The sequence below is a fragment of the Ambystoma mexicanum genome, chromosome 4p (genome assembly GCF_040938575.1).
Source record: "Ambystoma mexicanum isolate Mex_15411 chromosome 4p, UKY_AmexF1_1, whole genome shotgun sequence".
NCBI classification, from domain to species: domain Eukaryota; kingdom Metazoa; phylum Chordata; class Amphibia; order Caudata; family Ambystomatidae; genus Ambystoma; species Ambystoma mexicanum.
The window spans coordinates 558457002-558481498 of NC_090927.1; the positions used below are offsets into that span (position 1 = coordinate 558457002).

General features: G+C 40.9%; 1 protein-coding gene across 2 annotated transcripts in view; it reads right to left on the bottom strand.

The window, feature by feature from the left end:
• The window catches only part of CSMD1 (CUB and Sushi multiple domains 1), a 5442057-nt gene that overhangs the window by 4708359 nt on the left and 709201 nt on the right, over positions 1–24497 (bottom strand). For both annotated transcript variants that reach the window (XM_069606098.1, XM_069606099.1), the window contains exon 2: positions 2229–2445. In XM_069606098.1, the coding sequence (XP_069462199.1) occupies positions 2229–2445 (217 nt within the window). The remainder of the gene's footprint in view (positions 1–2228; positions 2446–24497) is intronic.

The following is a 24497-nucleotide window of genomic DNA, read 5'->3' on the forward strand; positions in this document are numbered from 1 at the left end:
CCTATGAATGCCCCAATTGTTCCTGTGTTTCCGGAGACAAATTTACAAAGAATTGACTGCATATGTAAACTGAAACCCTTATATTATTGAGTTAGGATGTAGACCTCACCAAGGATGGTCAGATACACAGAAGATTTGGATGATGTATTGGCACAGGATTGAAGTATGTATTAAATCAGTGTTCTTTAGCCTAGGGTTGTGTGAGTACTGGAGTGCACCAACATGTATTTTGGGTGGGGGGGGTTAAGCACTTGGTTAAAAGTGCAGCCCAAACAGCAAGGGAGGATGAAGTGCTGAAACAAGAGGCTCAACTGGGCATGTAAGGTACTGGGAAATAAATCAAATCCTAGGTTATGGGGTGTATCTGGGTATAGTGCAACCAAAGCATATGTGACCTCTACATGCACAACCATCTATGTGTATTCTCCCAGTGGCAGCCTTTTGCCAGCGATGGCAGGTTGGTGTTTCAGGCAAAAGCATATTTTGCACACGAAAGACTGAGAATGTTGTTAATTTTATGTTTGTATGCCCAGGATATTTAAATGTAAGGAATAAGTATGTGAACATTTTATTTTTTACTAGAGCATTTTGAACCACCCAACAAGCTATGTTTCTATGTTACTCTTCTATCCATTGAATTGCAGTCCATTTAGTGGCAAACTATCTAGTTAGTGCATGGATAAGGAGAATGAGCATAATGTAGGCTTGCTATGCTTTATTGTATTATTTGCCAGCTAAAGGTTGAGCTTTAATTGTAATGTGTTATGATTTGCACTAGCACTTTATCAAAATGAAGAGATTTGATTTGTATGATCTGTACTAGAACTCTTTTGCAACTCTGATACTTGGTAGTGTTCTTGGTGGAGTTCCAGGACATTTCTAGGCAATAACATATTGTAGGAGAAGGATGAGTCATATTACAAGCAGTCATGGTGAGTATTATCATTGTATCATAACCCTGCAAATGGTATCTTCATAACCTCTATTAGCATTTTCAATCCCATTATACAAGGGCATGCACGTTGTTTGCTGGGGAATACTGTTATGTTTTGGGCTATAATATTGTATTTGACATTGATTGTGCTTCGCACTGTTGTTTATTATTGCCTTCTTTTACAGTAAGCAATGTTTATATGTATATTTATGTATTTTGTGCTTTCATGTCGTGTTTGCCGAAATAAAGCAAATTGAATTGAATTATTTCTCTTGAGAGGAACAGAAACGTACATTGAAATCCTTTAATCCAAGCAATAGGTCAAACTCAAAAGCCAAACATCCAAACAACACAAAAGAAACTCATGGCTTTCTGCTTCTGGATACAGAAAATATGTCATAGGAGAATTTAGTGTTTACACAAACAATGATCTTGGGAAGAACTACACAAAATGCAAGGGATTTGTCTTTTGCATTTCAATTTAAATATTGTGTTCTCTGCTTGCCCTTCCTTCAGCTCAAAATGTTGCCCACAGATTTTGAACTTTATAATGTTTTTACATGCCTCCTCCCATTTGTACACAAAGCCAAATAGTTCATATGAATTACTGTCATGCTAATTACCGTGTGGTCACCAATCACTATTAGTGATGACATATAATATATAATATAAACACACAAACAGTGATATTTTAGCACAACACATCTGAAATTCTACAGATTTCTGACCAGTAGGAATTACCTAATAATTGCACAATTAGTTGGGAGAATCACAAATATGTATGTACATTATTTGTTGTGAAACCCACAAATATTATCTCTTTCCAATGGGTCTTACAAACAATTTGTCAATTATAAAGGGACCAATTTCCCCCCATTGGTGTTTTCTAATTGTTCTGTTTTGTAATGTGTCTATGTGACTTGTCTCACAAGAGTGATGTTAAAATAAATCCCACTCTAACCCAGACTTGCCCCCGTTTTCTCTACCCTCATTCGCTAGTTCCCATCTGCCTAGGTTACACATCTTATAACCTGGGATCATGTTCAGAGGTCTCATAAATACGCATTTGACATATTGTCAAAATGTTGGTGAACGAATATGCAAAAACTATATTGTCTTAAAATTAGGGCTAATTCATACTTGAAAATCATGAGCTAAAAATGTAATGTCATATGAAGAAATAACTCCCAAACGTTCGATTTTGAGTTAAAAAAATCACATCATTTTTTTCCCACTACATATAGCTTCAAATGCAAATCATTATACTTCATTTATATAGAATTGAATGACTTACCTCACTTTCAGATTCCCCTGCTGAGGCTGGCCGTCATATATTGAAAGAATATCGAAATCCTCCTCGAGCGCGAACGTGTGGAATGACAACTGTATCCTGTTCCGTTCTCCAGTGATGATAATCCATGTGCAGTTTGCATAGTTTGGATAGCCGTGAGGAAACCCGGGGCTTTCAACTGTACCATTTGGACCCTGTACTAGACCTCCACATGTGTAACCTAGAAGCAAAATAGAAGACAACAACTCATCAATTTTATTTTATTTTTGTATGATATTTTAAAAATACGTTTTCCATACCCATCCTTTTTTAGGGTTTGTTTTAAGTGTACATGTCATATTAAAATAGCTTAGCAACATTCTATCAAACAATAAAACAATGTGTAAATCGCTAATCTGTTTATGAGGATTTCATTTATAAGGCAAGCAGTTCCTTCCATTTCAGCACCATTTAAATGGCAATGCAGTATTCATTCCTCACAACATAAAGTTCAAATAGACAAAACCAAAAATAGAATGTCGTAATTGCCCGTTGTAACCCTGAAACGCAAAGCAGTGGGTTCAGGTTTAAAAAGCAAGGAGGAATAATTGAATGACGCTATTTGGTTTGTAGTGGTTTAAATTGAGTAAAACATATTTCGGAATACTGGGGGTGGAAGTGTATGTTGCAAAAGTGGAATGCAAAGCCAGTCAGCACTCATACTCCAAAATCCTTTTCATTTTGTGTTTGACAGTTGCCCTCAGAGATGGTACCTCTCTACTCAGCCAGGAAATAGTCACTGTGGTTAGTAGGGATGCTTGAGTAAGAAGAGAATATTGGCAACCACAACATACCAGAAGAAAGATTCCATTTGCCCAAGTTCACAGGCCCAAGGGAAACATGAATTCCTGCATTATGGCTTTAAATAATTAACAAACTATAATGCTAATGTCCATTTTAGATATTGAAGTATGCTAAGGAACTCTCGATAAAAGCTCACGTGTTTCTCCCAAATGACCTTGACAGCATTTAGGACGCTATCAAGGATGTTCCTACAGGTTTAGCAAACCATTGACCTAGGAAGATGTTTGATACCTTTCAGAGTATGTAAAGCAGATATGCAGTGCTTCTTACAGGCTATCTGTCATAGAGGTCCTTTTTACATTGCCAGAGTGGTATGTCATGATGGGTGCCTCATTCCTGCCTATTATGTCGACCTGCAGCAATAACGCATGATAGCTACAGATGTACTAGAAATATTTTAGAACAACATAATTTTCATAACATTGTGAGTCATGGTAGTTTGATAATCAGAAAATCAGTAGATTGTGAACATCTAATAGATCATTCCCCGGATGATTGTCCTCATCAGACTATGAGCTCCACATTTGATTGTAAATTTCTCATTAGAAATAAAGCAATGCCAGCATTTGTGTCAAAAGGTCCAGTGTGAACATAGTGAACTACATTGAGAAGACAAACAGTAGTATAACTCAATATGCAAAGCTAATATTTTCCAAATAACAAATGCTATTCAGCCTTGCCTAAACACACTCCTGAGGCTCATAAACCAGATCCCTCCCAAGAAGCAGTAACAGCACATTGCAGGCAGATCATTGCTGTTGGTTTATGTGTCTTTATCGCTTGCTCATCTTGGCTCAATTCTAACTTGTTTACAGCAGGTACTGATGCAGTTTGGAGGCTAACTTGCCAATGATAATTGTTCTACTTATTTAAAATGATTTAGTATGAAAGTTTGATGTCATAGAGATAAATGTTTCCCCGCTTAAGAAAGGCTGGTTTAGAGACGTGTGACAAAGCCAGCTATCATCCTACTATAGCTTTACCCTTACCCTTTCTTGGACAAATCTTAGAGAAATGTGAATCAGATCAGCTGTCTTATATCTTAGATCAGCATTGGTTACTGCAGAACTATCAATCTGTATTCTGGTCCATTGTAGCACTGAGTCAGTTACATTTTCTGATTGTGGATGGCAACCTGGTCATGTTCAATACCCGATAGGCCTGTTTCTTTGTGTGCCTGGTTCGCTTAGCTGCATTTGACATAGTCAATCATGAGATATTTTTCAACATCCTATTCTACTGAATGAGTTTGCTGCAGCCAAACCTGGCCACCTTTATGTTTAAGAGATCACAGTTTGTGCTGGTGGGTTTAGCTTGGTCATGATACGTGTAATGCCAGGGAATGCAACTGAAGAATGTATGAGGGTATTAGATTATAATGTTAATCAAATAATACATTATTATAGTGAGGCTATTCGTATTATAAGGGATAAACTGATTGCTAATTATATTAGACCCACAAATGGTAATAATGTCCATCATACTGGTCCACATAAGCATACTTGCAAACGTGAAATATTAGAGGGGGGAATTAGGTGCACAATGAAGCATGATCATAGAGAACCATTGTATGCTAGAAAAAAGAGACAAAAAGAGCATACTCAAGATGGTTGAACACCTTTAAAAATAGCATGATCGTTGGACTATGGCAAATGTCTCAATGCTTCTGGCAGTTAGTAAGACCTCCAGTGGGACCACAGATTCCATAGGTTGTGGTTTCTAAAGAAGATTGGGAAGCATATATCAAGGCAACCATCGGTGACCATGCTAGAACAGAAATGACTCTTGATGGTTCTGTTGAAAAGTGCTGGTTTAATTTGTCCCCTAAGGATTTAGAAAAAAAATATCAGGTATTTTAGGAACTCACAGGCCTCTGGGCCTGATGGTATCTGCAATGCCCTGATCAAACTTAACCTGTGTTGGTGTGCCAGGATACTAAATGTTTATTTAAAGTCATTAGTTATTCTGGTAAAATCCCCATGTATGCAGACGGAGAGTGTAATCAGGTCTATTCATGAAAAGGAAAATAGAAGACAGGTGAACAATTATCAAATCCTTGAAATGTTGGGTACACAGTCGAAAATATTTAGCAGAGTCTCACTAATCGAACTGGAAAAGTGGGCCTAAGAATTCGAACTAATCACCATGTATCGAACATGCTTTCAAAAGGGGGCTGGCACTATAACTAACATTGTGACTTTGGTTATTACCATTGAATACTCTTGGTTTACTAGAGGTCAGAATGTTTTGGCAGTATTCATAGACTTTAGTGCTGCCTTTGATATGGTACAAAGTGATCTCTTGTTGCGACAGTTAGCCAAATGAGGGATTCCTGTAGGGCTACTGAAAATGATGATGTCCTTATATATGAACACACAAATCAACATAAGACTTAATCAAGAGGGTGACAATACTGATTATATTTCTACACATATATTTCAAATTAATTCAAGTCAGTCTTATGCCAGCAAGACTAGGCAAATAATGAATATATGCCAATGATTTGGGTTAGCTGGATATCACCTCTAAGGGCCTCCACTGTTCTCTGGACAAACTTAGTAATTATGCCCAAAGAAATGGAATTAGCAGTAATGTATCCAAAACTAAGACTATTTTGTTTACTTTTAAAATTTAGTGGCAAACTGAAGCTGCACATTGGAGACACCACTATTGGAAATGTGCCTTCATATGCATATCTGGGAGTAACCTTTGTTTACAAGCGTTCCTGCCAAGCACATATGGAATGTTTGGAGTCATAATTGAATAAATGTCCAAGTGGAATTATGAATTTCACTAGACATTATGCTGGCTATTCTTTAAAAGCCATAATAACATAGTATAAAATACAAAGTAGACCTATTGTGTTATATGGTGGCGAAATCTGGGGTCACAAACCAACACGGAAGTTTAAATGTATTGAAAATCACTGTCTTTAAACGATTTTTACTCTAAAGAGGAATACACCAATAGAATATGTATTGTAGGAATTCAATTTGCATAGTGTAAACATTACCCTGGATTTAAGCAGTCTGAATATTATGTGGAAATTGACTAATGTGGTCCCTAATACTTTGATGAGATTGACTTTAAAACTGTTCTTGGCAATATTACTGGGAGTTTCTTGTACTACTCTGTGCTCACTGAACAAAATATTTGATATCTGGGCAAAGTGTTTGGGGATTGTTCCTAAAACTGGTACGAAAACACGATTTGGAATAGCCAGAGAACAAAATTTAGCGACTAAATCACTTAGCCAAGAATATATTGTTCAATATTGTAATTTCAATAGCCACCGTAATTATCGAAAATAATACCCCCATAACTGGATTATCATTAAATATATAGGCATAAAATGTAATAATATAGAATGCCATGAGTTTATACAAAGTCATATTTGGGTGAGTAGAGTCAATCGGTTTTCTGGGCTACGTAGCGAAGGGGTGCTCGAGACTGCCTAATGTTTATGGATGGAATGTGGAAGTCTAAATGGATTAAGAAGATCCACCCCTTTAGCCTATGGATCTGCTTTTAATAAGGATTTAATTACTACTTGGACAACATTTCATGGCGGAAATAATGTGGTTTTAATGTACAACCTTGTTGAAGTAAAATGTTGTGGCATATTGAATTGATAATGAACATTGTTTGGAATTAATTTTTAATATCTGTAATTGTTATGATGTGTACAAAAAGCCTCAACAGGCTATTTTGTACTATTGCTAAATAACATAAATACAATTTAATTGTACAATACATACATCATGAGCTGATTGCTTTGATATTGCATGTTTAGCAGGTGGAGGTCAAGATATGAGCAATCATACCATACCTTTGTTTAAGCTTAATATTAGAGGTTATTTTATTGGAATTAGATGTTTCAAACTTGGTCTTTCCATGGAACTATTTAGTTCTCAATCAAATTATGTAATCATTATTTTAAATATGTTCCTACTGAATCTTTAGTTCACACCTTCAAAGTAGATTTACTAATGTATGTCTCTGATTGTTCGCTCTTACTCATTTGACAAAACATCCTAAACCTCAGGAAAACCACCATTGGAACTCATTCAGGTCATCTCACCTGCAGCATTGTCTTGACCTCATATTGTGCCTCACCATCACACCTTCCAGTCATTCACAATTAGATAGCTTTGGTGTTCTGGCCATGAATTCTGTTGCACGGATTTACTTTCAAATAAGGTGCTAATTCTGGGCATGTGTAAGTATAACAGATCATTAGCAATCAGCAAGCCTTGATCTGTATTGCACTTGACAATGGAATGGACAGGGTCTATTTTCGCCATCCACTGTACTGGCTCGGGGACAACTTCGAACCCTATCGTCCACCAGAGGGAGAGATGGTAGCATATTCTTGAATAGCTGTAACCTGGTCAGTTAGACTCCCATTTCCCACGCCAGTTGCTGTCCAATCAATGGAGGTCACAGACTAATATGTCTTCATCTAAATGTGCAACAGCAATACTACTAAATATCCATACAGTCATACATTGCAAAATACCTGCATACTGGAGCATGTTGATACTAGCAAAGACCACATACGTTCCTCAAATTGTGTGAGATCTTCAAGAAGATATGGTTACACAAAGACGTGTTTAATTGACTATATTATGGTTCTGTACATTGTGCGAGTTCATTAAAATATTTTGCAATGCTTCCGGTACACAGCAGTAGTTTCTTTCCAGGAGAAAGCTATGGTGAGTTTAAAAGTTCAGTAAGTAAGCATTTTTCCCCTAACACCCACTTGAATATCAAAGCACACACAATGAAAGCATACACAATGCTGCCCTTCAGTACTCTTGGCATAGTTTTAAAACATTCCACCATCATCCAGAAATTTACCTCACCCAAACTTCAAGCAGATACTTTTGAGAAATAGGAAGACTCTGTGCATTATTTCCATTGAAATGAGCCAAAAGCATACCCACGTCTAGGCCAGGGCAAACGCCTTCAAAGGTAACCAACTAGAGCTTCCAGGTTATGTGCAGCTTTAAAATCCCAACACAAGCTTGCAGAGGGATTTAAAGACCTGTGAGCATAGCCAGTTCCCACGCCAACATCTGGAATAATATATTCTATTGCTAGGTCTGGCTTGACCAAAAGAGAATTGGAATACATAATGATAGAACGTGTATATATTTGTAGAACTGTTTCTATTCCTGGGCAGGTCACACACTTCAGCAATCCGTGCTTAAAATAGAACAGCATGTATTTATAATTCTAGCATCGGGTGGAAGTATCAAATGTGTCCCATTGCACTGCAGGGCAACAGCCAGACCCCCAGAGGGAAGTGGGATATGGTTCAGCACCTGGCTGGCAAACAAGTTTGCTTTTTCCCCACAGGGCCTCCAAGTTCAAACCCTTCTGCATGAATCTCTGAAGAGTACTGCCCGAACATCTATGTGCCAGGCGAGACACAGGGGGTCATTACAAGGTGGTCTGACCACACGTCTCTTACGGGTCCCACTAAGGGACCAGGAAGCTAATAACGGGCTTGCAAGTCACAAGCCCGTTATTAGCACCCTCCCTATTCCCATTGAGCCCTGTGGGGGCTCAAATGGGTATGGGGAATGGCATGTTCAATGGTGACTTACCGAACCCGCCAGGGTTTGACTACACCGGTAAGTCCCCATTGAACTACACCAGTGCCGGACCCGTTATTGGTGGCAGTCATGGCGCAAATAGCGCCATGACTACCACCAATCTCGGAATGAGGCCCACAATGTCCAAAGTGTTTTTTCAATTGGATCGTGCCTTTGGAAAACACTTTTACAAATTTGGCGTGATACCTTTCACCATCGTCCCTTCCACTGCTGAGCATATAATTATGGTACTTAATGTTCGGAAACAAATGTATACTATAATCTCCCCATTTGATAGGCCTACATCCAGTGGTGATAGACGGTGAGTGCTTCCTATAATTTATTCAAATTCTAACTCTCTTGTTTCTGGAATGTGCCTTCATATCGCTGCTTTTTCAACCAAAAGCCACCCTGGGATACTAGAAATTACCTCACACAGACCCAACCTGCCAAATGCCGAACCTATTCATTAAGTAGTTGTTGAAATATCATATTTACTGCAAACCTCTGTATCCCACTGAACAGAGACCTATGTCTCCTTGTTTTGTCCATGTTTACATGTCTCCTTGCTTCTTTTCAACAAGGATTTGATATTGTAACATTACTTTTCATGATGACGTAATGGTGGTGCTGCAAGAACAGGTTTGCGCTTCAGAAAAAAACATCCTACTTTTTTCTCGTTTAATACAATGTAATTTGTTATTTGGTGTATAAATATGAATATTATTCCTTCATTGCTCTTAGGTCTTAGGTTTTAAATGTCAATAATTGCAAAGTTAATACACTGTATCCAGTCAATTAATTGCCACCATAATGTGAATACAGCAAATGGTTTGGTTTGCTATCCAGCACTCCATCACATATGCAATGCTGTATTAAACCACTGGATGATAACGTGGCATTTGATATATGATATGATAAGTTATCTATAACACGCCTGTTCACAAGTGTTTCTAGGCACGACAAGACAAGGAAGGGAGGACAGAAGGAAGACAAAACAATGATCTTACTAGGCCATGTGTCATTCAAATCGCACAGGTGTGGTGGGAGAAGTGCCAGGAGGGATGGGAGAGTGCAAGTAACTTGTAAGTGCTGCCAGCAGAAGTCTTGTAAGTGCAGAGAGTCAGGAGAATGTAGGGTTGGAGATACAGTCCCTTAAGTGGTTGGGAGGCCTGGAGGCAGTGCAAGGGCAACTGGTCATGCAGGAGCCTGGTCCCATAGGTTCAGTGGGTGGCTAGGTAACCAGTATGAGCATCAGACATGAACATCAGCAAAGGAGAGGGAGAGAGAAAGCGGAAGTGAAAAGAAAGGTCTTGAGTTGCTTCCGGAACCTTAGTTGGTCCTGCTCAAGTTTGAGAGAGGCAGGGAGGCTGTTCCAGAGGGAGGCCCGAGCCGAAGACAGAGATGTATCCCCTCACTCTCTGCCTTGAGAAGCGTCTGACCCTCAGAGAGTTGGAGGTGGATGAGCAGAGGGATTCGAGAAGGAAGATGCTTAGGAAGTGAAATTTGGATGTAATGTAGCAGCCCGCCCCAGAAAACCTTGTGGACGATGCAGAGGCTAATGTGCCAGTAACCAGAGAAGAGGTCCAAGATGCCTCGTTATGAAGCCCTGTTGCTCCATATACTAACTCTCTGCCATTCAGTATATAGAAGATCTGATTCAACAAGGGTGCTGGATAAAAAAGGTATTTGATGCACATGTATCTTCTAAATAAGTTATGAAGTAGGAACATTGTAATTTGCCAGTATATGAGTCCAATCCTATTCTTACTTCAGTGTAAGTTACATTATTTCCAATTAAGACTTTTGTGAATCAGTTATGCTGCATCTGGTGAATAAACCTTTGAGATAATAATATTGTTTTATTTCACTATACATGATTCATCCAAATCTGAAATAACAATATGTGCTAAGGGTTCTTTCTGCTATTCATAATCTTTGTATGCACATGGGTCATTCCGTGGGCATTGTCACCAAGAGTTATCATTTAACCTTGAAATGTACATTTCATAAATAAATCCTTCATAAATAATTCTTATTACATGCATTTTTGTTCTAAATTTTCAAGTAGTTCCTTTTTCTGCATGTTTCTACATGATTCACACTAACAGTATTTAAAAGAACCTATTGATCTGGATTAAGCAGATCCTGGACACACCATGGCAAACACTGTACCTGTGAAAGCCCGGGCTTTGCCCCCAACACCTTCGAAGAAGAGGATACAGAGGAAAATCACTTTCTGGTGGAAATCCTCTTTTAAGTTTAAATGCTTGACCGTGTTAGCAACAGATTAAATGATCTGTGGCAGTTGACTTGAACCATGTGCAAGACTCCAACTATCTTTCAATAAGGTTGTGCAACTTCGGATCTGTGAAGAAAATGTGAGTCACATTACAAAGGGCTTACATTTATCATAATCACTTTTAGTGCCAGGAAATCTCAAAATACACGGAGTGTTCCACAAGCTAATGTAGCAGACAGAAGAACTTTGTAAATCTGATCTTCCATATAGGGTCACACTCATCCGACCTTTGTGGTGATTTGCCAGGTATCGTCAATTCTCCCCAAGGGGAACCCTTTCCCGTGAGTCTAGGGAGGTGAGACCACTACCCAATTATCACCCTAGGGGTAGTTTAAACTGAGTTGACCTAATTTGGAGGGACTCCCCTCCTGGGGAAAAGGACGACTGCCTAGGGTGCAGCACCTCAAGACAGTTTAACGTGGGACTCCCCTCTGGGGACAAGGACGATCACCAGGAGCCCAGCCCATTGAGTATTGCCACTCCACAACATTCCCTAGCCCTTCCCACTTTTCAGAACCATTTTATTGAAAGTAAACCTATATATTGTTGTAAAAAGGTAATAAAGACAAAGAAAATTACTAGGGTAAAAAAGAGCAGAGGAGAAGTGAAGGTCATTGACTGTGCTAATACTGGTACGAGGGGGGCCTGAAGAGGCATTAGGATTACACTATCAACAGAAACAAAGGACTTTTACAGTCCACCAGGGAGGGACTTGCAGCATTGTAAAAGTACAGATGATGGACTAACAAAACTGTCAAACGCAGCCAGGAGAGGCAACAGGTGTGGAACCCAGCTGGAGTTTCAAATGCTGTGGGCAGACCAGAGTCAGAGAAGAAGGCGGGTTGACAGCATAGAGGGAAAGGGGTTCCCAGAGGGTCCAGTTCGAGCAGACCCAAATGCGAAGGAGAGTAGAGCCAATCAGCTTACCAGAGAAGCCTGGTGTATCAGAGAGAAGAACCCCAGACCTAGGAGGTCCCGGTTGTGTGCTGAAATCCCTCAGAAGATAACAGGAGGTGCGATAGACCTGTTGGGTACACATGGATGGAAGAGAAAGTGGTAAAAGACCCTAACCAGTCAATACCCAGCATCCGAGGTGAGTTTCCTCATCACAGTGGTGACAATTAGCCCACTGACCACCAGAGGAAGGTTGGAGACGCCAACTATTTGGAAACCTAGCATCCGAGGAGAGCTTCCTCATTGCAGTGGCAGTAATAGACCCACTGACCACCAGAGAAAGATTTGGGACTTTGCTAACACCAATAAGAGTGACAAAGTGTGCATTGAACCGAAGATTGTGAGAGAGAACTTTTTAGACACCAGGAGAAGGGAGTCATTATCCTGGAGAAGGGGCTAAAACTCTTGGAACATACTCTGCAGATGCCAAGGAAAGAGAATCATTCCCCCTGGCCTTTTTTTGTGAACTGTACCATGCAACACCAGGGGAAGGGAGTCATTCCCCCTGGTTTTATTGGAAACCGTATTGATGTACACCAGGAGAAGGGAAGGGAGTCATTCTCCTGCACGTGGAACTGTGTAAAGGTTGTGTGAAACTCGCAAGCCATGGGAAAAGAGTCATTCACCCTGGTATTTTTGTTGCAAGAAACATTCTTTTAAACACTATCCGCTCATCAGGAAAAGGGAGACATTGTCCTGCAGAAGGAACTTTATTTGTAGTGTGAGGGATAAAAGTAGGTTGTGACTGGGAAATTTGTTTTGACTGACATTCGGACAGACCCTTTAGTATTAGTTTCCAGCAGGGAAACCCCTCTTTAAAGATAGTGAGGGCCTTTATATGAATAAATACAATTCTATAACCACCACAATGCCACCTTTGCTTCACCTTCATTCTTCGACTTCCTTACCCCTTATACAATGCTATGAAAAAGTTATGATACTTGAACACCAGGTCCAGAGGCAGACATACAGAGTGGAGAAATCAGAACAAAGAAGGAAGCCTTACCCTTTGCTCCTGATGGGACTTTCTGACATTTTCCTCTGCCTAAGGGCCACTGGCCTGATAACATAAGGTGTAAGATACAAAGCCAGATGAATAGGGTGTGCATTTTTTCATTTCTTCAGCATGTAACTGTCAAACAGTCTTTTTAGATAAGAGATTCTATTGGTTATCTAATTCATCACTATTGTTGATATATGGATTTAGTGTCCATTTGAACGAGTTTATCATGTTCACAAGGATTTATGCTCAGAACTTCAGTGTAGGCCTTTTATGTTTTATCATAGTATGCAGAGCAGCACAATTAGATATAAAATCCACTCATACCCTCTTATCATTGAACATGTAAGCATTGTTTGTTCTGCTCTTTACTCTCTTGAGAAGGGGCATAGTGGCTGTAGTCTACTGCCTACATTGTTAAGTTTCAGACCCGGAAACCAGGGATGAATCCCAGCTGCCGCAATTGCTCATAATATTTGATTAGCAAATCACTTTACTTAACTGTGCGTTGTTTTCATTAATTTCTCAAACCTAGCAGTGTTTAAGACCAGTGTGTGCTAAAGAAAAGTATAATTTATATATATATATATATATATATATATATATATATATATATATATATATATATATATATATATATATATATATATATATATATATATTAGGACACTCTAGGGTTGCATCACATATTGCCAGATCAGACCTGCCTCTCTACTTTACTACCAATGTAAACCCCTCGAGAGGTTTTTCTTCTACTGCAAAGCCAATTATATTGAGGTACACTCATTGTGGTCCCCCATTCAATGTAGTACCACTCCTTATCTATCTCAAGGGAGTCTGTCACCTCCTCTCTAGCACGTATTCGCTTTAATGTTCCTCAAGGATCAGTCCTAGGCCTACTCCTCGTCATCCTATACACTTGCTACTTTGGCAAACGCATTTCCACGTTTGGCCTTAAATAGCACCTTCCAGTGGCACACTGTGTCTTAATGCAGTCTTAGGCTATATGCTTTCTTGAATATCATGCTACCTCCAAAGGGTACACCGTACCAGAGGAATTGGACACTTGATCACCAAGCTTTAAAATAGAAAATGCTTCTGATGGTGGATATGGCTTTCACCTCCTTTAATGCACAATCTTTACACTCAATAATGCTAAAAGATGCAAGCATAGACTAGTATCTTAGGAAGACGTATACAATGTGATGTATTAAATCGCGTCATACATCACTATATAAGTGAGAAAAACCACATTCAAAATGCATTAATAAAAAGATAACTACAGAGATAAATACAGCAAAATTAAACAACAAAAATAAGTGGCAATCACTGTTTGAACTTGTATGTCAGTGTTTAACCTGAACATAACTATTTGTACATCTATATGCCATGCTTTAAAATGTTCAGAACATGTCTCGATGCGGTGCAACGTCTCGTGTATTTTTATTTTGAACTGATTTTGCTTGGTGTGCATCATCAATTCTGCTAATGAACTTGACATTTTCAGGTTATGTATCTCATCAAGTACTCGTGTTAATGGGAAGCGTAGTGCGCCTTGAATGCTACTCCATTGTACATACAAACAAACACGTTAATCATGCAATTCTCTGTTCATTGGATCAACAGATTATAAGGATTACACGGCTTTTAAAAAAAAGTAAAAAAACATTTGCATATTTTTAAATCGTTGGTGTGCTTGCCTATTCACCAAGAGTTTGAGCATGGTTGATTTTATTTTGACAATTAATACCTATTGTAGATGCAATAATTTTAACATGATCAAAATTCGTGCATGAAGGATAATTGGTCAGATTATGAACACCTTCAGGATAAAGTATGTGAGATTTGCTCGGGGGCTCATGGGTAATTTTAATCCATTGTAACGCTGATAACACATTTTACATCTGTACAATTCATGTATTAGGAAGATCAAAAATGTAATATGATTAGAAACAGACAAATAGCACACCATAACAACAGCACACAGATTCCCATTTATAATCACCGTTATTGACCTATCCAATAACCCATCGGGCTATACGATAGTTTACATCCATGTTTAAAAATAAAATATGATCCCCCAAATGCACCACATGGATTTATTAAATATGGCAAATCACAACACATGAATAGGTAGTAGTTTGATTGAAATAAACATGACTGGCTTTTAAACGTTTTGATACACTGCAGTAATCATAACCACTACTTAATAGCCAGAATCCAGCCCCCCTTGATATATAATTAAATATATTGATGACAACGATGGACCAATTTGTGCATGCGTGTTCTGGGGCATCAGCTCTGACTGTAGCCATAGTTTAAATAGTGTTTTCTTTTATTTTTTTTTATCTTGTTATACTAAATATAGTTCCTGTAATTTATATTCTGAGCTAGATCGTTGGATTTGCCAGCACATAGTGTTATGTTCTGCGTCAGTAAATGATCAGTATGCACACTGCCTGTGAGTAATGCTTAAGGGAAATATGGCACTATGCGTTCCCCTGGGCAGCACATTAAAAGTTCCATTCACACTAATGGCTTTTTTTAAAATCTGCGTGTGGCACAGCAAGGGCCACTGGCACATAATGTGAAGCATCTGTAATGGTGTTGATCGTCCTATCATTCTTTACCTGTTTGAATTTGATTTATTCTTCTAATTTGTTTTTGGGAAAGGCATTAAATAGTTTTGAGGAAAGGCATTAAATAATGTTCAGAAATGGAATGATTTGTTCAGAGGTACGGCAACATGTCTCGTAGTGCAGGTGCAAAAATACTACACTAAGTGTTATCAAGCATGTTCTTTATAGCCAACAAAGACAGGCTTTCCCATTTTCATTCACACTATTTTTAAAAGAGTAACTAATGCTGTAATAAGCCTTAGCAGTGACGTAGATTGGAAAGCCCATGGAATATACTTCACTAGTTTGCTTCCAGATAGCATCAAGCGGTCTGGAGATGGAGACGGAGCATAATCATATAATCACAGGCGATGGGAGAGTTGTGAACATGTTCTAAGATAAAGCAGAACCACATAAACCTTCAACACATAATGGTGTCAAAGGCACAAAGAAAACTATATATTTCTGTTCATCTGCAAGCCCATGAGAAAACAATGGTTATTGATTGGACCCAATGTCATGAGGGTTATCTACTTCCAGTCCTAATTATTTGGATTCATAATTTGTTTTCCCCACAGATGACATATTTTAACATCCCAATTTACACTCATTGCAAATCCCTGGCTTTTTTTAATGTGGCAATAAGACCCGAGGTGGTGGGCCAATACCGCCCCAGGTAATGCCCCTGTAGCCATAGTTACAGGCCCGAGCGTAGGGAGGGCCATAACGAAGCCCGGGGGCATTGCCGTGGGTGGTATTGGCCCGCCGCCGAGGATCTTATAGCCATTAGTAACCCGGCCCGTTAGACCGGGGTACTAATGGCATTTTTTTCTGTTTAGAAACGCTGCCGTGTTTCGAAACAGAAAAAAAAAAGTCAAAAAATGCCCGCTGGGAAAGGGAAAACATAGTCCGTTTTCCCTTTCCATGGCGGCCATGGGAGTGGACGCACTAGGAACATAAGTGTTTCCAGCGCGTTCGCTCCCAAGAAAAGAAGAAAAAAGAAGGTAAGTGGGGTTGGGAGGGCGGAAGGGAGGGGGGAAGTGAAAAAAATAAAACGTACAGCGGTCTCCGGCGAGGGACGATATAAACCTCCAACCGCGTGGAGGCTCGGAGCGGGGATGGCCCCACTCCGAGTCTCCACACACCTGGAGGCTTTCATTGTCCCCCGCCGGAGACCAAGGGATAGAAGGTAAGTGGGGTGGGGATGGCAGGGAGGAGGGAGGAAAGGGGAAAAAAAACAAAAGCCTTACCTGAGTCCCCGGCGGGGGACTAAGGCAGCCTCCAGTCATGGGGAAGCTCGAAGTGGGGATTGCCCCGTTTCGAGCCTCCTCATTGGCTAAGGGGCTGCCATGCCCCTCACCAGGAACAGAGTACCCAGCACGCGCAGGACGCACCGGCGAACAAGGGAATACTGTGTGGTATGGCTTGCAAAAGAGCCAATCCACACATTGTATTCCCGGTGTGCAGCGGGCGCCGGGTACTAATGTGTATTAATAAATAGAATGAGGAGGGTAAGTCCATCTCAAAAAGTGGTAATTTGCTGCAGGGCCACAACAGGCCAAATGGGGCTCCAATGGATGGTGGAATGGCACCTTCAAGTATGACGCAAACACCAGCACCGGCTGTGGGAATTACAGTGGTGTTAGAACAGAATGTGGTACCACACTACCCACTAAAATGGAGTGAGCGTTATCAAGGGAAATCCTTTCCCTTTACCGCAGAATAACCCAAAACAAAAGGAGGGCCCGGAGAAAGCTTGAGTGTGTCCAGTCCTCGCAGTAGCTGACAGCTCCAAAGAGGAAACTGAGGTAACAGTGAAAATAGACCAAGAGAGTTCTTATTCCTCATAGATAAGGGAGAGGGGATTCATGCTATCAAACACAGTGATGGACACGCAGAGCTTCTCTGGGGCGGTGGTGACAGTTCCAGTAACAAAGGATTTGCCATGAACAATAGGGACGAAGCACATTGTAGCAACCTGATTATGCTCCAAAAACACCCCCAATCAACATATTAGGGAGAGATTTGTTGAGTAAACTAAACGCCACAATATAATTCACTGTGAAGCACCAGGCATCTATTACACGTGAGTGGCTGTGATCCTTCTAGCAGCGCATGCTCATAGCACACTATGAGGCTAACCCATGTACCATTTTATGATTTTGTTTGGGATGAGATATTGCTGGGGTGGGCCTCAGGGATATGAGGGAGGTGTTCAGATTGGCATCAGAATTCCTATCCTGACCGCAGTGCCAGAAGGAAGACACAAAGGGCACCACCGTAGTTCTACAGCTTGGGGAGTTAGTGATGTTCAAAGACATGCTGATTCTGTGCAGGATGGACAGTGACAACATGGAATGCCGTACAGTTGTATGCATCAACCCAACATTGACAGTAACAGGAGAAACAAATGAACAACTGTTCTGCGAAGGGGAGGGGGAGAGAGAGATGGTATTCCTACCCAGTAACAGTTGTAGAAAAGATGGTGCCGATAATGACAGAACTTCTAAAGAAGGGAAGCTGATACAAAAAATAGAATCTCAAAAGAGTTTCTGAAAAACTATGGATAAAAGGGCCTATGATACAGGGATAAGGAGTGGGGGCATAAAGATAAAGTTAAAAGAAGAGGCATTGCTGCCCTAAGCAAAACAATTCCCATTGTCCAGAGAAGCTGATGAGGGGATTTACTCAACCCTACATGCACTGTGACAACAGGGCATAATACAGACATCCACATCACCATGCAACACGGCTATAAACCCAATAAAGAAATAAAGACATCAAGGGACGGTCGTGGAGATCCATACATGATTTACACCCTCCTATTATGTAGTGGAAGCAGAGTTTCCCCTAGTCTTGAACCTGCTACAATACTGTGCAACATTTCAGCAAAGGCAAAATAATTTATGGTCATCGATCAAAAGAATGCCATTTTTTCCATCTCACTACAACCGACTCTAGATACATGACAGACTTTACGTACCAGGAAAATGGATTCAACACATTAGGCTGCCCCAGGGGTACTGACTGCGAAACACCCAGCATTTTTAACAGAGTAATACGAATGGGCCTAAGCAACTTAAAAATGTCCAGCACTGAGATACAATATGTTGACATTTGTTGGTGTGCAGCGAAACTGAGAAATAGTGTAAGGCCGACTTGGTGTATCTATTGACACTCCCAGCAGACAAGGGATAAAAGTTGCATACGGAAAGACTGCAATACAGTAGTAAGAGGTTATGTACTTGGGGCACATAATAGCTATTGAAGGATGCAAGATAACACACGACAGGGTAGAGGCAATTCACATGATGGCACAGCCACACAAAGTGAAGGACATGCAGATGTGTGTGGGGTTATGCAGGGTGTTAGATTTCTCCGGGCCCTCCTTTTGTTTTGGCTCATTGCTGTGCTAATTCCCTTCAACCTTAGAGACCCCCAGCTCTTTTGCTCGACTTAAGGACTTTTTAATTTTAACATTGGAGTGAGTGAGACCGTTTTCTCACACTCTCCTGTATTTTGACCTGCTTTGGATTATAAGTTTCCTCTGTTTTTGGAGTCTGAGTAACTCCATAGGCATCTACGTTTTGTATGGTGACACACAGCACCGTCAGTACAGTGTCACTGAGAAATCCTTTAGAATTCTCATACAGTTTTCTAGGTCCAGTACACACCATCTTGTGTGGAGTGCTGGGGGGGTTACCTAGTTGCCCCTTATCCTACATTCTCATGTAACATTTTGTATGTTACCCTCACTACTTGAAATTGTTGGTGGCTGTGGTTGAATGTTCATACAATTGTGCTTTTCTACCACAGGCTGAATCCTCAGCTGTAGTATAGCACCCATGGGTGACCATTTTGTCAAAATGGCTGCCGTCTTCTTTTTTCACCATTTCCTGATTGTAAGGTCTTTCTTGGGTTTTACTCTGTGCGTCGAGGCTGAGATGAGCCCTGGCTCTAGTGTGTCTGGAAAGGCAGGATGTGAGGGAGGTTCCCAAAACTCCCCTGTCCTTTTTCTCTAGGAATGCCTGAATGCAACTAGTCCTGATTGGACAGCCACCCTGCTGAGTGATTGACAGCCTAGGTTCTACATGAATGGGAGAAACCTGCTTAAAAGGTGATGGTTTTGGGACTAGAGGCAGAGTCGACCACTGGGAGAAAGACCTGATGAAGAAACCATGAACGAAGCTTGCTGCATACTTGTGGACCTTTGAATTGCCCGGTGAAGCCCAGCGGCTGTGTTAAAACTCCTTTTTCTTATCAACAAGAGAAGCTCTGTCTTCGCTTGGGTTAGTGGGACCAACTAACCCTGATATGAACTCCACTGAACTATCTTCCCTGATTAGCTGTACTTCTACGCTGCTGCAAGAACTGATTGCCAGAGGTTGAGAAATCCATAGTCGAGTGCAACGTCTGAAATCTGGCCAGAAGCTTCAGGAGTCTCCTAAGGACCCACCAGAAGCTCAAGACTAGATATTGAGTCCCCTCACTAGAGTGCAGGACCCATGGAGTGAAGGAAGCTCAACCAGTAGAGATCCACAGTGGTGCTGTTTACCGAGCACTGAATCCATAAAGTGCAGCTGATCCGAAAAGAGCCTGTAGCTGCCAGTGACCTCCAAATTGTGCCACAGGAGCCCTCCAGATAGTCTCCCTTTTGTCAACACAACTGAGGCTCAGGAACCCAGGGTCTCCACTGCTGCAACAGGACAGACTCCAGCTGGACCACTATTCTTCAAACCAGAGGTACTGTTGGGGTACTTACCTCAGTGTCTTTTCAGCTGTGCTTTTCTCAGTTGATATGTGCAGTGGCTTACCTTTAGAGTTGATTCCAACTCTGCTTTTTCACAGGCTTCATAGCTTGCGATCCTACAAGTGATCTCTACAAAACTCTCCAACTTTGTGCAATACGTTTATTATCTAAGAAGCTCCATAGACTGTGCTCCAATTGACTTTGGCTGTCCTGGCTCCCTGCAGACTCTTCTAGTCCATTAACTTTGATATTTCTGTCCCTCATAGGTGGTAACTTGTTTTAGACTTTTATTGCTGGGAAAGGCTTGTGTAGATTTCATTGGAAGATTTAGTTGCCCTCACTTATATTGATAACCTGTTTAACCTTTGTTTCCTTCCTTTAACCTTTCCTGTCTGCAACCTCAGAATCTGCAAAGTATAACTATTGATATATACATGCAATTACCGTCCTTGTGAATGAAGTCACTGCCGGGTGTAGGAAGTGTGTAAAAGGCATATCCAAAGAGTATCCACTAACCTGTGCTGATTCTGGAAAAGTATTTTAAAGTATATTTCATTGATACCTATCTTGCCCTTTTTAAAGAATGCTTATTTAAAAAGTGATGTTAAATAAATAAATAACGATTTATAACTGACACCTTGAGTGTTAGTGTTACTTGGTTACATGTATTTGCGAATGTCTTTGTTGCAGCTTCACAGATTACATTTACCCTTCTTGAGATAGGCCTGGCTGCTCAGTCACACTACCAAATTGTGTAGTACAGACCTACACCAAAAGGTGGGTTACCTAAAGCAGATAAGTGTTGTGTAGTCTCACACAGTGTTACTACACACATTCTTATCTAACACAGGGCATGGGTTTTTGATTACTCTGCATTTACAAAACCCTTACTGCAGGCCCTAAAGGAGGTACATAAAGAGAAAAGAGAAATAAAGTGGACATCAGGAATGAAAGACAACTTCACAGAACTAAAAGAAGCATTGGCCCATGTGCCAGTGTTGGCCACTCCTAGCTACAAAGAGTAGTTTCACTTTTTCTCCCACTCAGATGGTTAAGTGAGGATGGCACACAAACCATTGGCTTACTACAGTGGTGTTTTAGACCCAGTTATGCAGGGACATTTCCCCTGTGAACAAGCACTTGTGGCTGCAGTGTTTGCAATAGAAAAGGCAGCAACAATTACAATGGGGTGCCCAGTGGTACTGTACGTGGAGCATTGATTATTTGCCATACAAGAGTACACTAACAACTCAAAGGACATCAGGGTATGAATTAATACTGACAAAAACCCAGCTATCAAGGCAGTGAGGTGTCTTGTGGTAAACCCGGCAACATTCATAGCATAACCCATAGAGGAAGGAGATTACATGCACGACTGTGCAGCACATATGGACAGAATGGAAGGGAACATATGGTTGAAAGAAGAGGAAATAGAACGGGCAGACATCAGCTTTGTTGAAGGGTCTTTAGGTATAGACCCCAACACAGGAGGGAGACATACTAGGGCTTTGATAGTGTGATACAAGAATGGGGAGTGTGTAACAGCATCACAACAGAGGCTACCATTGCATTATTCAGCATAGGCAGAAGAGCTAGTGGCCATGATGGGTGCATTGAACATAATGGAACAGCATACAGCCAAATAATAGCCATAATCAGCTCACATGACATCCACAATACATTCAAGATTAGTACGATGGGAGCGGAGGGCATTTAGGAGGAGTGGCAGATCCTCAGTACAACATGCATAGTTGCTCAGGTGACTGATTGAAGCATTGAAGCTGCCAGTGGAGGTGGCTTCCACAAAATGTGCCACCCGCACAGGTGAAAAGGACCTGATACCATTAAGTAACAAGATAGCCGATAGGGCAGCCAAAGAAGCAGCCTATTTAACTGAAGGTATGAGCCTACAAACAGGTACAAAAGAGAGAATGAAAATAATGGCGGCAGAGAAGGGGAAGGGTAAAGAGCAAGAGAGCGCGGAAAGTTTTAATCCAATACCCATTGTACAGATAATAAGACTACAAGAGGAGGCCTCACAGGAGGAACAAGATTTTTGGGTACACATAGGTTGTTGTCGCTCACCCAAAAAAATGTATATGGTGGCAAAACAGCAAAGGGAAGCTGGTAATACCAAAAGAATTGTTAAGTGTAGCACTAGTTGCACTTTCCCACCCATGTATCCAAAGAACACATATTTATTTATTTTATTTATTTCATTTATTTTAATTTGTATAATGTGCTACATGCCCGTAGTCCTCAGAGCTCACAAAAAAGGCACATACTAGACAGACAACATATAAAATGAAGGAGGCCAAGATTTATATAAAGCCTGGATTAAGGTTAAACTAAAGGGTCTTAACACATTTCTTAAAGTCTCTGATGGAGTTTGCCTGTCTAAAGTTGGGTGGACGCTTCATCCAGGAGGAGAGGGCCTGGACATCAAACGTGGTTCCTCCAAAGCTTGTGTGCTTGAACCTTGGTGGCACCAGTTTGTAGGGATTGTAAGAATGTAGGCAATGGCCTGATGGGAGGGACTTGCGGTGTTCTGTCAGGTACTGAGGGGCATCACCATTGCAACAGTTAAAGGTAAGAGGCAAGAGTTTCTGTGTGACACAGTGTTTACTTGTGAGCTAGTGGAGCTCACTCCTGGCTTCCATGATATGGTCTCTCCTAGAGAGACTATGAACGGCATGAACCACGCCATTCTGCTCAAATTGAAGTACCCGAATGTTAGCTTTCAAGGTACCAAACAGCAGGCTGTTGCAGTAGTTAAGGCACAAGTTTATCAAAGCAGTGACAAATAGGGATCTATTTTTTAATGAAATATAGGGGCAAATGTAATTCAACAATTTGGTGCCACAGCCACATGAGGCTCTGACGTGAGCAATATGAGGCTTCATGGAGAGCTCAGTGTCCAGAATGACATCCAAGGTCTTAACATTTTTTGGCGACTTTGATTTTGTTTCCTGCAATAAGAAAACTGTCATATTCTGTACTAAGATTCTGGATTTTCTGTCCTGATGTTGTGATCAAAAGTTCTGTTTTCTCAGCGTTCAAAGCCAGGGAATTAGTAATCATCCATTCATGAATGGACTCATAGATTGAATTGATTGCGTTTGCGACCTGCCTATAACATCCAGACAGTTCCAACATGACCTGGGTGTCGTCTGCATAATTAGTGTACTGGACACCCAGGTCATCTAGGAGGGCAAGGAAAGGCATATATAGATACTAAGCAATATAGGGGATATACAAGATCCCTAAGGAACCCCACAGGTAACCGGTGTGGGAGCAGAACGGACATTGTCCAAAGCCACCCTGGCATTCCTGGATCAGTGTAAAGCGGAAATCCACTGGTAAGCCAAACTGAAGCAATATGCCTGCCTAATCTAGCCAGTAACAAAGAATGGTCAGCTAAATCAAAAGTGGTGGACAGGTCGAGCAACATAAGGAGGGCTGGCTGGCCTTTATCTGCGATGCTGGCAAGATTGGATTTCAAATCCAGCAATGCAGTCTCCATACCTTGCCTAGTTCTAAAGCCTGAGTGTTGAAATTTGAGTATGTTATTGCTCTCTATAAACGCCTGGAGCTGTACATAAGCAACAAGGTCCAAGATCTTAAGCAAAGATGGGACAATTGCTATGGAAGGATAGTGTTTCGCTATGGTAGGATCCAGGTTACTCTTTTTCAAAAGCGGAGTGATCTAAGCCTGCTTGAGAACCAAAAAATAGGCAGAAATAAACAAAGGGTGGTATGTTCCAAATTTACATCAGTGAGTGGGAGAGTTTACAGGGAGTTGTGTGGTGTGTCAGCAGTTTTTGTCCAGCCATACTTTATAGACTTTGAAGGAGACATTGCCACAACCAGAAACTCCCTTCCGGCTCTTGCATGTCGACTATGTTGATATGCAAGATAGATGTAACTCTTCTAGGAACATGCTTGTGGTTGTTTGTCCATTCTCCCATTCGATTGAGAAAGGGGCCTGTGCTAAAAACAATGCAAAGTTGCCCGCAAAGTTCCTAGTGCGGGAGGTGTCTTCGAGGTGGGTGGTATGTGATGAGATAAGCTCTGATAATGGGCAACACTTCGCCAATGACCTTTTCAAGGAATTGACACACCTCTTGGGAATAAAACACATTCTATGCACAGTGTACTGACTACAAGCTAATAAGGATTGTTGACAGATTAAATGGCTTGCTTGA